Source organism: Ipomoea nil, unplaced genomic scaffold (genome assembly GCF_001879475.1).
Source record: "Ipomoea nil cultivar Tokyo-kokei standard unplaced genomic scaffold, Asagao_1.1 scaffold3384, whole genome shotgun sequence".
Taxonomy (NCBI): Eukaryota; Viridiplantae; Streptophyta; class Magnoliopsida; order Solanales; family Convolvulaceae; genus Ipomoea; species Ipomoea nil.
The window spans coordinates 1,902,954-1,918,324 of record NW_017619812.1 but is presented as its reverse complement, the minus strand read 5'-3'; the positions used below and the strand labels follow the sequence as shown (position 1 = coordinate 1,918,324).

Genomic DNA, 15,371 nt, shown 5'->3' with positions numbered 1-15,371 from the left:
ATGGGTTTTGACGCTGCTCGTGTGCGTCGTCTGCTCTTTGACTTAGCCTCGGAGTTCAAGATTCGTGACATGGGTGCTCCGTCCTTTTTTCTTGCTATTGAGACAGTCTCCCGGGATGGTGGTCTTTTTCTTTCTCAGCAACGGTACATGCGGGACATTTTGACTCGTGCAAGTATGGTGGACTGCAAGCCACTAGCTACTCCGGTGCCTGTATCCTGTCCGGTGCCTAGTTCTGTAGCTCCCTATGCGGATCCCACACAGTATCGTAGTCTTGCGGGAGCTCTTCAGTACCTTACTGTGACCCGTCCGGATCTCTCTTTTGCTGTGAATCAGATTTGTCAGCACATGCACTCCCCGACTACTGAGCATTGGGCTATGCTCAAACGCGTCCTCCGGTATGTGAAAGGTACTCTTCATTTCGGTCTCTTTATCCGTCCGTCCTCTTCTCTTGCTGTTCATGCTTTCTCGGATTCAGACTGGGCTGGTGATCCGAGTGACAGGAAATCCACCAGTGGTTTTGCGGTATTTCTGGGTGGCAATCTAATCTCCTGGTCGTGTCGGAAGCAACGGACGGTGGCTCGGTCATCCACTGAAGCTGAGTACAAGGCACTGACTGATGTGTCGGCTGAGGTCACGTGGCTAGTCTCTCTGCTTCGAGAGTTGGGTATTTCGCTGGCTGTGCCTCCCATCCTTTGGTGTGATAATTTGGGGGCAACATACTTATGCTCTAATCCGATTTTCCATGCTCGCACAAAGCACGTAGAGATTGACTACCACTTTGTGCGTGATAAGGTGGCTCAGAAGGAACTACAAGTGAGCTTCATCTCCACGAAGGATCAGTTAGCTGATGTGTCCACTAAGGCTCTTCCAGGTCCTCGTTTCACGACTCTTTGTACCAAGCTCAATGTTGTTTCCGGTCAACCTTGTGCTTGAGGGGGAGTATTAGGAGTCTATTGTTATTACTATTAGTTTGTTACTACTACTCTATTATTATTATTAGTATTTGTCTTGTATTAGGTCTTGTCTACTCAGCTAGATATACCATGTACTGGACACATTATTCATTATTCAGATATATCAAATCCTCATCGATTACACGTGGGTAAATTAAATTCTGAAGTAAATAAATAAATAAATAAATAAATAAATATATATATATATTGAAATAAAGTATTTTGTTATTTGATTTGTTGGGGTATATCTCATTTTAAGGATCGGAGATAGAATTTAAGGGAGCTGCACTTGGTTTTTTTTTTTTTTTTTTTTTTTTTTTTTTTTTTTTTTGTTTATGGTTTGATAGTGTGAATACTGGTGATAGCACCTTAGGATTTGCACAACAAATTAAAGCAATGTAACTAGGAAAGGGAAAAAGGGCGAAACGTAACAATAAAAGTAGTGCTACAAGGAAAGGCATGAGCATAGGCAAACAATTAAAAAGAAAGAAGTGATCTGTGTGTGTGTGTGTCTACACTAGAAAGCGCCAGCATATGTTGCAAATCATGCATGGCTTACACCTTTCATGTCTCCCCAGCTCTACATAAACCTCTCCTCCTGGATCACCGTTCGTTTGAAAGCAAGCAAATCTGCAGTGCAAAAATGGGGAAGCAGCAGATGATTTTGTTGGTGGTGCTGGTTTTGGTTGCTTATTGTGCAGTAGAAGGTAGAGGAAGAAGAGAGTTTGATTTTGCAGGAAGGCAAAGAGGTGGTGAGAACCGAATCTGGAGTGATTAAAGTAGTGAGAGGCAGCACTAGTACAAGTGGAAGATGGATGCATATTGGGTTCATTACTATGGAGCCTCAAAGCTTGCTCATTCCTCAGTACCTTGATTCCCACCTCGTCCTCTTCGTTAACCAAGGTCGGGTTAGTTGATCGAAGAGTACGTACGTACTGGATCTACTGATGGAATAAATTAAATTTCAGTCTTTCTTCATTGGTGGCGGCATGCATCCTACATCTGTTCTTGCCGGGTTTGATCCTTACACGCTATCAACCGCATTGAATGTGAGTAATCTATCTCATCTTTACAATTTTTTCATAATCTTCTTCTTGATTTATATATTAATATTCCTGGCCTGTAACATAACATACACAACTACTATACGTACTTACAGGTTTCAATGGTAGAGATTTCGAAACTTGTGGGCACCAAAGTGTCGGGTCCAATCGTGTCTTTAACAAACTCCAATTATACTAGCTCACCTCAACAGAATTGTGCATTATTCTCAAGTAGAACAGCAGCATTATTGGCCACCATGGCTGTTGATCAGGAAGCTGTTAACCAATCATTATTATCCCTTCTTCAGCAATAATAATAATAATAATGAAGCTCCAGATTCTTACAATATCTTGGACAACGACAAAAAGCCCGATTTCAGTAACGAGTATGGGTGGAGCTTGGCCGTTGACGAAAACGATTATGCTCCTCTCAAAATCCCCGACGTTACTGTTTATCTCGTCAATCTCATAGCGGTACGTACTATATATACGTATGTTAATTATGTAATCACTCACTCAGATCACGTACATACTCTTATTAAATATAATTAATGTAGGGATCGATGATGGCGTCGCATGTAAATCCGAGGGCAATAGAGTACGGTATAGTGGTGGAAGGAATGGGAGAAGTTGAGGTGGTGTACCCCAACGGCACGCTGGCCATGAATGCGCAGGTACGGAGGGAGACGTGTTTTGGGTGCCGCGCTTCTTCCCGTTCTGCCAGATAGCGTCGAGGAACGGGCCGTTTGTGTTCTTCGGCTTCAGTTCTTGGTGGGCGAGGGTTCAGTGATGCTGTTGTTGAGAGGGCCGGAGTTAGCAGCCGCTCTTGGATTGAGCGAGGAGAGGGTTGAGGAGATTGTTAAGGCTCAACCCTTGTTGAAATTACATTAAACTTAATACTTCCTTATCACCTTGTTCTATAAAATTCATTTCTATTTTATAGGTGTTAAAAATTCCAATATAATTTATACAAGGGGAAATCGCACTTTTGGTCGCTCAATTATTAGTGGATATGCAGGTCGCTCAATTATTAGCAGAGATTCAAGTCGCTCAATTATTAGCAGATATGTCTCTCAATTATTAGCATATATGCAATGTAGTTCCTGATTTTCAATTTGAACAAATTAGATTCTTTAATCTTTTTAACTTTAGCCAATTTAGTCCGCCTATGACATTTCTCATTTACAATCGTTTAAGACATGTGTATTTTGGGAATTTCACACCACACTTAATATTTTCCCTACTTCCTTCCCTCTTCTGCTAATGCTCAACCTCACCTTCGCCGAAATTTCACCATTAATTTAATCTTGTTGGGTTAACATGTAATTTTGGCTTTCATTTCATTATTTCTAGGGGAAATCACCATTTGGTCCCTCAATTGTTTCTTAACTGTCAATATAGTCACTAGTTTTCAATTTCAACTAATTTGATCCTTGAATTTTTTTAAATTTCATCAATTAAATCCTTCGAGGACCAAGTTGACGAAATTTTAAAAATGGAGAAATTACCATTTTGGTCCCTCAGAATGGTTTAATTTACAAAATTTTAAACAACTCGATGATCAAATTAGTTGAAATTGAAAACTATGGGCTACATTGACAGTTGAAAAATAATTGAGGGGACCAAAATGATATTTTTTTTCCTTATTTCTATCTATAAATTCCATATATAAGTCAACTCACAAGCAATCAGAATCCCCTAATCTCCAAATCGTCTACAATAGTAAAAACAATAGGTAAGAATTTCACAAGAAATCACAATGTTTAGCCTCACCTCCGCCGCATTGCTCAGCCTCGCTTCCATTGTGCGCTGCGCGCGTCACCTCTGGGAGGACTGACTACACTGACACCATTGGTCGCCGAAGCTGCCCTCTTCGGTTCCCGATCTATGATGATAAATTGTTTAGCAACCTGAACAAGGGTTTCCATTTACCACTGCGGCGTTGAATTATGAATTGAAGGTAGGTATTTTCTTGCATTCCACTTTGGCGACCACCGCGAGAACCGAACTGGCTTGTTCTTGATTAGCGCCTAACCTCTTGCTAAAATCTTCTTGCAATTATCTTCCAGTGAGAATCGAATCAGAACTTGCCTTGTATTGATCGATCCGATGTGTGCCGAGCCAGTGATAGGGAAATCCTTAGATTTTGCCCTAATCACATCCAAATGAGGTATCTCATTCACAAATTTCCTAGTTAAGGTAATTTTCTCCTCCTTTTTTTACCAAATTTCTCCACTATGTTTTCGTAATTTTCACAACCGGCCTACCTTGATATAATGAGCCCGTTTGAGAATGTCTAGAAGTTGGATTTTAATTTGATTCAATGTTGTTGTTGTGTTGAAGATTCCAATTAATTTCTATTGTGATCGTTGAATTTCTATTCTATAGAACATCTGCAAACGTACCTAACAGCGTCGCCAGGAGGGGTTTCTGGTTTCTACTTTCTACTTTAGTACTTTATTGAGCTGCAGCTTCTACCGTACCCTAGCTAGGCACCTTAGTTAACAACTTAACTGTACTAGCTACAACATTAATCCAACATGGTAAAATTAATGGTAAAATTTCGACGGAGGTGAGGCTGGGCATTGGTAGAGGAGGGAATGAATTGGGGAAAATATTAAGTAGGGTGTGAAATTCTCAAAATGCACATGCCTTAAACGGTTGTTAATGAGAAATATCACAAAAAGACTAAATTGGCTAAAGTTAGAAAGATTGAAGATCGAATTTGTTCAAATTGAAAACAAGGGACTACATTACATATCTGTTAATAATTGAGGGACCAAAAGTGTGATTTCCCATTTATAGAAAAAATGTATCATAGATATACTTAAAGGTTCAACTTATTGTAAAAAAAAAAATGTATATTGGCCTTCTCGTTATGAGTCAGTCAACTATAAGTAACTTAAGTTTATTTACTTTCTTGTGATCATTTGCCAGCTAAAGTACAATGCGACCTTCACCCATAATGCACTTTTGGATAGCGATCGTAGGTTTTCATTTAAATCAATGAAAAATGCATTATAGAGAGTTACGTGTTACCGTCTTGCTTATAAGCTGGAATCACTTACTCAAGGCATCATTTAAAACTATTTGAGATATGTAACATTGTAACATTTGTCATTACCTCACCATCCCCTAACTATTTATATATTTGTGCTTTTTTTTTTTGACAAGTTGGAATCACTTACTCAATGCATATTTAAAACTATTTGAGATATGTAACATTTGTCATTACCTCACGTCCTCACCATCTCCTAACTATTTATATATTTGTGCTTTTTTTTTTTTTTTTTTTTTTTTTTTTTTTTTTTTTTTTTTTTTTTTTTTTTTAGAAAAAGTGTCAAGTAGACTACATGACTAATAAATTTTGTGCTATTAAGTCATTGAATTTAAAATGTGTGCAATTGAACAATTAAACAAAAAAAATATGCACATATGTAACGTTTTTTTTATATTTATTTTAGTGTAATTTGAGTTGAAAATATTTCAATTTTTATTATAATTAGCACAATAGAATGAATATAAACTCTTAAAGCATACCATGCAAGTAATGTGGGGTAAGAGAAAATAAAAAAAAAATTTCAATTGCACATGTTTTACTTTTGATTTAATTGCTTACATTATAAGTTTAGTAACTTAATTGCACAAACATGAAAATGGTAATAATTTATTTGACATTTTTTCTTTATATTTTACAAAATTCTATAACCAATATTAACCAAAATAATTCAACCCTTCATTAAAAAAAGTTAATTATTCTATACCTATCTGAAAATCTAATAATATAATTTCTATTTCTATATATATAAAAGAATAAGGATCTAAATAGTATATTTGAAGTCTGTTGGAAAAAAAGGTGCTTGTAAGCTGTAATACATTTGAGATACAACAATAATACAGAATACAACAGGGAACAAAAACTGGATCATTTGATATCTTCAGGCGTGTAATCACTTTCCTATAAGCTTTAAATCTCCCTCTATAAAAGCAACAAGGTTCAAGATTTAATCTTATGGGATACAAGAAGATGAATGAAATTCTCAAGTTGCTCTGTTTGAGAATTTCCTGTAGAATTGTAAACCTGTGAAATGTCTTGGTTTCCTGCAAGTTGATTGCCTCCATCAATAGCATATGTTAACTTTTCTCTGTGTTTCTTCAGATGTCTCTCCAAATATTTATATAACATATTTTGATGGTTAGGAGAGGTTACATGAAAGTTACTTATTCAAATTTAAAACTTAACTTCCATAAGATATATCTTATCTGATATATCATACATGGGAAAACATTGAACCATATATATGTCATAAGACATGGACCTACGTAGGTTCATGCACAGCATACAAAATAACAAAGTAAAATATATATATTATATATATTTATTATAACATTGCATGTTATTACCATGCAAAGTAAATAATTAATATATATATAATAAAGATCCATGCATGCAGCACATATGAAAGCAAACAAACGAAAACAACATTCGTTAATTTCATTAAGGCTGAATCATGAACATATATATATATATTACTTTTGTTCGACATGCATGCTCCAACATGGAAATCAACGAAAGTTTCCAAATTAAAACCAAAGTGAACTTACGTGCATGTACTTACATAGCCGAAAGTGAATTCTCATTTAACGAAAGTCCACTCTCGTTAGCTTCGATCATCTGGCCGAAAGAAGCATTTGGCCGAAAGGTTTCATTTGGCCGAAACTTCATTTTGCCGAAAGTGAAGTTTAATGGCCGAAACCAAACGAAAAACATATTTCCCATTTTACTTTCTACCAAACTAAAATAATATTTATAACTCCACAACTCCAAATATTATTTAAGCTTTCTTGGTAGTCCATCTGAAACATTAATCTCCATTACTATATAAATTTCTAACATTCCTCCTCCATTTATATAGTAAAAATTAATACTGTACCAAGATAGATCCAAAACTCATGCGTTACATTAATTCGGATTGCAGTGATGGACGAACCTTGAATCACGCAGTCTCTTTGAAGAAACGTAGATATAACACACACAAGTTTTACAGTCATTACAACTCACTGTAACTTGACACTATAAAGGCCATGTGTCCGTATCCATTAATGAGCACATACCAAGTAAAGCCCAAACTTGTTTGAAGCGGCCACACTTCATGCTCACAGAGGCTAATCTTTTATCTCATGCACTGCATCTTGCATTTTTTCAAAAGACCAGTTAAGAGTAAAAACTCATCCCTACAACAATGCAGAACCAATCATCACCTTTTCTTTGGATACAAATTTTAATTTAAACTTTTGATGCTTGCAATCACAAAATGAAGTACTCATCTACATTGAACTCAAGGTCTAACGTAATAACTTAGACGTGAGTTGAGCTTTCCTTCACTTGTAATTAAATAATTAGGCTTTCCATATCCCTTTCGATGTACCATGTCCCTTGCAAGGACTCTTGCAAACGGATCCGTTAAAACCGGGACTGTACCAAGTCCAGTGCTACAACACTATTACCTAAGATTTCCCACATAGCTAAGTCACAAGCCTATGTGTCTTCATTTGCCATTATAAACACTTGTTTATATGATATGGCCAGTGTAGTAGCGCTGTCATAATGTACTAAACTGGTGACATCGGTTTTGGCCAAACCAGAATCTAAATAATTAAATTCCTTAGCCAATCAACTTATTTGCATGCCGAAGCCAACACAAGAAATTCAGATGCCGTAGTTGAAAACGCAACTTTGCTTTTAGAAATCCATAAAACTACATCTCCTCCAAGCAGAAATATCCATCTACTAATTGAGGAACAAGTTTCATGATTAGACATTCAACTGGCATTAGAAAATCTTTTCAGAATGGAAATCTCTATTAAATATACTAAACCATAATTTATGGTTTTATTCAAGTATATCAGAATTTCTTTTAATCCCATCCACTTAGCCAACTGAACATGATGATAGATAGAATTTTAATATTCTATTGATGAACTGGTGAAATAAAATATTTAATTGATTATACCGGAACCCACTTTATAGGTTCCTAGTCAATAAATATTTATATCATGCAAATTCTACAACCAAGAATTTCAATCATCATGTTGAACTTATTAGCAGTGAGAACTTCTTAAAATAAAATTCAACCTCCTCCATTTGAGACATCATCAACTTTGGAGAATAAACCTCCTCTATTCAGAGAACATCAACTTTGGAGAATAAACCATTTTGATTTTAAGCTTTTAACTTTTCATGTTTCTTCTAAACTGAAGAATCATACCAACTTAAATCATAATCCATGATTTAAATTTAAACTTTCTTTTCACTGCTAATTGCCAGCCATACTAGATAAACCAGTAAACTTTTTGGCTTTCAATATTTTAACACATTCTCAATATGAGAAACTTTGTGTTAAACATTCATAAATATTTATGAATTTCATTATGCATACTTCATGCATAAAAGTTTCTGTATGCCTTTATAAGAAATATAACATAATATTTCCTGGGCTTTCTGCCTTTATCAGAAATATAACAAATATTTCAAAAACTTTCACAAGGATAAAAACATCTGTGTGCTAAAATACCAATATTTCATGCATGAAAAAATAAAAATTATTTCATCTTATCATTATGCAACTCTGTATCCATGCAAATGATACCAGAAATATTTTCAACACCAAATTTGACAATATACAGCACACCAAGATCCAACATATTATATATGTATCTTGTATACTATGCATGCAACCGAGACAGAGTCTCAATATAAAAATATTTATATACATGCATAAACATATCCTTGTACTGGCAAGCTATGCAAAAACTCAAAAGAATCGCATGCATATCTTCTAGACAGAAACCAGAACTTAACTAGTAAGTAAAATAAAACTTACGTACCTGCCGAAGCCAAGACAAATATAAAGAAAGTAATGTACCGATCTCATCCTGTAACTTGTATCTGCCTTGATAATCCATATCTTCCGGCCTTTGATGCGCTAAAACCACACACCCACTCTAGGGAAGTACACATCTTCTCATGCCAATTAAATCATGGCTAACAAAATGATTTATTTAAATAAAATCATTTTCACATCTCACTAATCATCTTGGTATAATCTAATACCCCATGAATTTAAGTGAAGATGAAAACAAAATTGCACAGCATGCATTTAAATCACCATGCCAGGAACACCATGCAAAAGCTGCATGAAAATCTTCTTGTACAATAGAAAGAAAGTGATTTATGTCATCCTTACCACCAGATTCAAAAATCTCATTTCGAAATATTTCCGTGATAGGAAACTGTTCTTTCACGCCTGACATCTTGCCTTCAAAAAACTTTCAAGTCAAGATCAATGATCACAGGTTTATAAACTTTAAAGCTTATAGATTGTTGGAAAAAAAGGTGCTTGTAAGCTGTAATACATTTGAGATACAACAATAATACAGAATGCAACAGGGAACAAAAACTGGATCATTTGATATCTTCAGGCGTGTAATCACTTTCCTATAAGCTTTAAATCTCCCTCTATAAAAGCAACAAGGTTCAAGATTTAATCTTATGGGATACAAGAAGATGAATGAAATTCTCAAGTTGCTCTGTTTGAGAATTTCCTGTAGAATTGTAAGCCTGTGAAATGTCTTGGTTTCCTGCAAGTTGATTGCCTCCATCAATAGCATATGTTAACTTTTCTCTGTGTTTCTTCAGATGTCTCTCCAAATATTTATATAACATATTTTGATGGTTAGGAGAGGTTACATGAAAGTTACTTATTCAAATTTAAAACTTAACTTCCATAAGATATATCTTATCTGATATATCATACATGGGAAAATATTGAACCATATATATGTCATAAGACATGGACCTACGTAGGTTCATGCACATCATACAAAATAACAAAGTAAAATATATATATATATTATATATATTTATTATAACATTGCATGTTATTACCATGCAAAGTAAATAATTAATATATATATAATAAAGATCCATGCATGCAGCACATATGAAAGCAAACAAACGAAAACAACATTCGTTAATTTCATTAAGGCTGAATCATGAACATATATATATATTACTTTTGTTCGACATGCATGCTCCAACATGGAAATCAACGAAAGTTTCCAAATTAAAACCAAAGTTACGTGCATGTACTTACATAGCCGAAAGTGAATTCTCATTTAACGAAAGTCCACTTTCGTTAGCTTCGATCATCTGGCCGAAAGAAGCATTTGGCCGAAAGGTTTCATTTGGCCGAAACTTCATTTTGCCGAAAGTGAAGTTTAATGGCCGAAACCAAACGAAAAACATATTTCCCATTTTACTTTCTACCAAACTAAAATAATATTTATAACTCCACAACTCCAAATATTATTTAAGCTTTCTTGGTAGTCCATCTGAAACATTAATCTCCATTACTATATAAATTTCTAACAAAGTCCAATTGTGTCTATTTTGTAGTCATCTTTAAGAGCATCCACAACCCTATCACTTTTCTTTTCAGATCTTATGGACACATCTTTTTCACATCACCATATAATACCATTATTCTCTCTCATCCACATCATCTATGGAGTATTACTGTATTCAACTTCTTATAATTATAATTCAAAATTGTAATTGTAATTATAATTTTAAATTTTGATATTAAATCAAAATAAAATTAAATAACGAAATTGAATAATTTTGAATTACAACATATAAATTCATACATTAATTCAAATAATTAACACCACATTAAATTTCAGAAGCGAATACAAAATCTGTCAACAATTAAAAATTAATTATTGTTAATAGTCTATATGCACTCAACAAAGTCTGCACAAAGTTAATTAAGAATGTATTTGAGAATCACGTGACTCGAAATTCATATAGAGGTATTATTTGTTGAATTGCATGTTTGTCTGTAGGCCTTTAGCTCGTGGAGAACAGTAATAATAACAAGAAGAAAAATAAAGAACAGAGAAAAGTAATTCTTATTATCATCTAGGGAAGGAACTCTGTACAACATTACAATGGTATATATAACATCTCTATCATAATAGCCTTCAGGACTCTTACAGAATTAGGACTCCTACAGTATTAAGAATCCTATCATCAATAGAATAATGTCCACATAAGGTTTTACAACACTCCCCTTGGACATTATTTTGCCATAATCATGCATCGTTAAAAACTTGCTAGGAAAACCCTGTGGAAAAAACCTGGACAAGAAAATAGTACAATAGAAGATATATTCATGTCTCATTAGAAACTTCAATAGGAAAACCGCATGGGAAACCCCAGTTGAAGAAAATAGTACATGATATATGTAAACCATATATTGTATTTGTCGCCTCATTAAAACCCTTAACTTAAGAAAATCATGTGGGAAAAACTTAGTTAAGGAAAAAAGAGTATAACCATAAGCTTTCAGGGCATAATCGACATAATCTTCAGGATTTTGGGGTTTGTTTACTTCTCCCCATTTACATTACTATATCATACTCATGCCTCGTTAAAAACCACACTATAAAAACCCAATGGAAAATTTAGTTGAGGAAAAGAGTGCATGATGTATGTGTCTTCTTTAGATTAACTGCCTCGTTAAAAACCTTAGATTTAAGGAAAAAACCCCGTGGGGAAAAACACTAAGGAAAAGAGTACAACTGTTAGTCGTCAAGACACAATCTTCAGGATTGTAAAATGATACTGTAACACCCCCTCAAAACAAGCTATAATAAAAGCCTTAACGCATGCAGATATCATAACAAAACACTAGCACAGCGGAAGATAAAAGGGTAACTGGATAACATAAAATCCAAAACAGGGGTGTTATGCCACGCTTATCAACACGATAAACGCTACGGCCAAATCTGCATGGTATACAACTATCCAAAAACTAATAGTCTAAAGCTAAATCGGCTCACAGGCCGTAAAGCAAGGGAAAGATACTACACTATCGGGCACTAGACATCGCGCTCGACTAGACATCACCTATAAGAACACAAAGATAAACATGGGACAACGCCCGGTCAGCGAATAATGCTGGTAACCCACCAATACATGTGAAATAACATACATATATAGGTAAGATATAAGTTGTAAAGCCATTTCTGAAATGGAATACATAAGTATATAAGTACAAAACCAAGAGTAATAGTCAACACAAGACTCAACACTCTCAACAAGAACACGGGAACACATCCCAAGACCACAAAGAACAACACGACTCACAAGAAGTCTCAAGGTATGATCTATCATCACACAATAGATCAAAACCCGACATGCATAACGCAAAGGAATAAGACTCACACAACCGGCAACACATGCCAAGGCCACACATGCCTTTGTGACTACACACGTCACAAGAGAAGAACACACAACACCGGCTACAATAGCCCTCGTGACATCACCCATCACGAGTTGGTATGCCTGCCTTATGCCCTGTTCCAACCTTATGGCTACCCCCAACCTTGTATTTTCATTCCAACCCTTACCTCCAGGACCCCTGTACTTCTTAGTCCAACCTTTTCCCTCCGGGACCGTCGTCCCCCACCAACAAACCACCAACAAAGCCACCAATTTCATAGTACACAAGGTACCATACACACACACGGCAACACATGCCTTCCCAAGAAATACGTGGACCCATCACTCAGGTCACAACTCCATAATCACGTCACGGCCACCACGAGGACCGCTGCAATACCTTGGTGACTAGTGTCCCATACCACTAATCGTGCAATCCAGGTAAAACCACACACACCACACCTCAACAGGAATCAATCAATGGATTACAACGAAGGTATGAAACACACTCAATCAAGGAATGGGTCACAACCCAACAACAACAGCGATGAATAACACAAGTTATCATCAACCAAACGGAAGGTACAAACAACACATATGCTAGCATTTAGACATCAAACTAGCATGCTTATCAACGGGGAAACCAAAGATAGTTCCGAGGAACACACAAGACACTTCACAGTCCAACGAAACACAATGTTGAACACTTAGCACGATTCAAGACACCAAAGTCCTACATGGATACCTACCATATAGTTCTAGACATATGAAACATAGAGAAGACACTCAAATAGTTCCACAAAAGAACAACAGGAAGTCAAAAGACCAAATACCGAGTCAAAAGAATCACGGGGAACAAATCCCATCACAACACCAATGTGTTCCCCGCGGGTAGGGGTGACCACGGTCCGGTTCCGGTTCGGAACCACCGGTTCCGATTCCGTGGATGGCGAAACCGGAACCGGAACCGGAACCTTATAGTAAGGTTCCAGTTCCGGTTCCGGTTGGAACCTCTGGTTCTAACCGGAATTATTAAAAAAAAAAAATTAAAAAATACATTATAATATTTAATTTTTTTCGGTTTGGAACCGGAATCGCCGGTTCCGATTCCAAGATTTTACAAACCTTAACCAGAACCTTATAAGTTCCGGTTAAGAACCGGAACCGGAACCGTACGGACGGTTCCGATTTGCACAGTCACGATTCCGGTTCGAACCTACGGTTCGAACCGAACCGTGGTCATCTCTACCCGCGGGTAAACCCACGAGTAGGCTCCCACCCGTGGTTCCGCCCGCGGGTACACCACCCACTGGCCACGTTCCCCGCGGGTGGGCGACGGGTGGAGCTCTCCCCGTCGTTCCGCCCGCGGGTACATACACCTGTGCAAAAATAATCCCTTCGGGGATTTTCAACTCCAAGCTCAAATTCAAGTCCAAAACATGCCAAATCTTACCAAATACAACAAAATGACTTGAATCATAGGAAATGCCAAGAAATGGCACAAATGAACCCTAAACACAAGCTCTAGAATGCATTTTCACAAGACAAATGCATAAACACTCACATATCATAGCAACACAAGTAGAATCCAAGAAATCACATATAGGTAAACAAAATAGGTTTTGTAGAACATGGGTTACCTCTTGTAGACTAAAAGACTTCACTTTACACCTCAACAAGCTCCCCACAAGGTTCACTTTCCAAACCCACTTCAAGAACAAACCAAAAGATCATAAAGATCCTACCTTTAAGAAAAAGACATCTAAGATGGAACCAAAAACACAAGATGGACTTAGATCTTACCCTCCTAGATGCCCAAATAGGTAAAAGGTTGAATCTTGGAAGCAAATCTTGAAGTCTTGGCAAGGTCTCAACTTAGCTTGGAGGAAAAGCTACTCACCTTTCTAGAGAGAAGGTAGAGCTAATGTTTTAGATAGTGTAAGGGGTGAAATGAAGATGTCTTCTAGGTTAGGTTACAATACTAACACTTGGTGAAAGGTCAAGAATGCCCTTACTAACATTAGAAAGTGTAACGAACAAGGGAACTCCCTTCAAAGCTCAAGGTACAACATGACTTTGAAGTTGACTAGTCAAATACTAGTCCTCAAGTATTAAAAATCAGGATTTTAGGAATTAATTCCTCAATTGAAATAGGATCAATTACTCAATTAATCCATGAATTGAATTTGGATTTTTGGGGTGTCACAGATACTCCCTTCAAGAAGACAATCTTCAAATCTACACATAAAATATATATCCAAAGTTGTAGAAATTGATTAGTCAAATCTTCTGGATTGTCACTAGAGTGAATATTCTGCACAATAATTTTGTGACTCTTCTAGAGCTCGTATTGGTTGAATTTTGACGCTATATATGCTTTGTCAAATATTCTTTAACATACTCATATATCATTTGTGCAATTCAGGTGTTATTGTCCTCATTTGGGACATTGGGGGTAATTCATTGTTTAACCAGTTTGGAGTTTTGGCATCACGGGGATCAAACATATATAATAGCCAATACCCAAACAGGCTATCAAAACCATACATTTGTTTCTCATATAAATACCAAACTCTCGGAGAATATATTAAACATTATTCCAATATTTCATTGTAGAAGGAGCCCTAGATGTTACTAGCAATTTTATCGTGAATATCATGCATGTTGCAATTATGGAACTTCTGGTTTTAAAAAGGTGCTCCAACAACAAATGACGTAAAGGACTGTTAAGGTATCCTTACCGAGTCTAAACGGTTCCTTATCTACTTCAAGAGATTATTAGGCAACCTATAGTTTGACGAAACCATGATACTTAACCATATAGATAGGTGAAAAATAGGCAAACTGGTCTATTAAATTCATTCAATGAAAAACTCGATCTTCAAGTCGAGATAATACCTAGCTTTCCCAAGCTTTTTTCAAAATCTCCGCCTTTAGACATGAACTGATATCATCAAGCTCTTTAGATATCTCATTGATGTTTACACTATCAATATTGACTGAGATAATAACTAATAAATAAGTTCATTATTAACCCTTTATCGAGCACACAATGGTACATATTATTCCTTCTTAATGAGGATAATA

General features: G+C 36.1%; 1 protein-coding gene and 1 pseudogene across 1 annotated transcript; both read left to right on the top strand.

The window, feature by feature from the left end:
* Nucleotides 1-1,731, top strand: LOC109170993 (uncharacterized mitochondrial protein AtMg00810-like). The gene is made up of 2 exons (XM_019320125.1): nucleotides 1-871; nucleotides 1,532-1,731. The coding sequence occupies exons 1-2, from the start codon at nucleotides 1-3 to the stop codon at nucleotides 1,729-1,731; spliced, it is 1,071 nt and encodes a 356-aa protein (XP_019175670.1).
* A 472-nt stretch (nucleotides 1,732-2,203) lies between these two features.
* LOC109170992 lies at nucleotides 2,204-2,887 on the top strand (annotated as a pseudogene).
* Nucleotides 2,888-15,371: the final 12,484 nt, after the last annotated feature.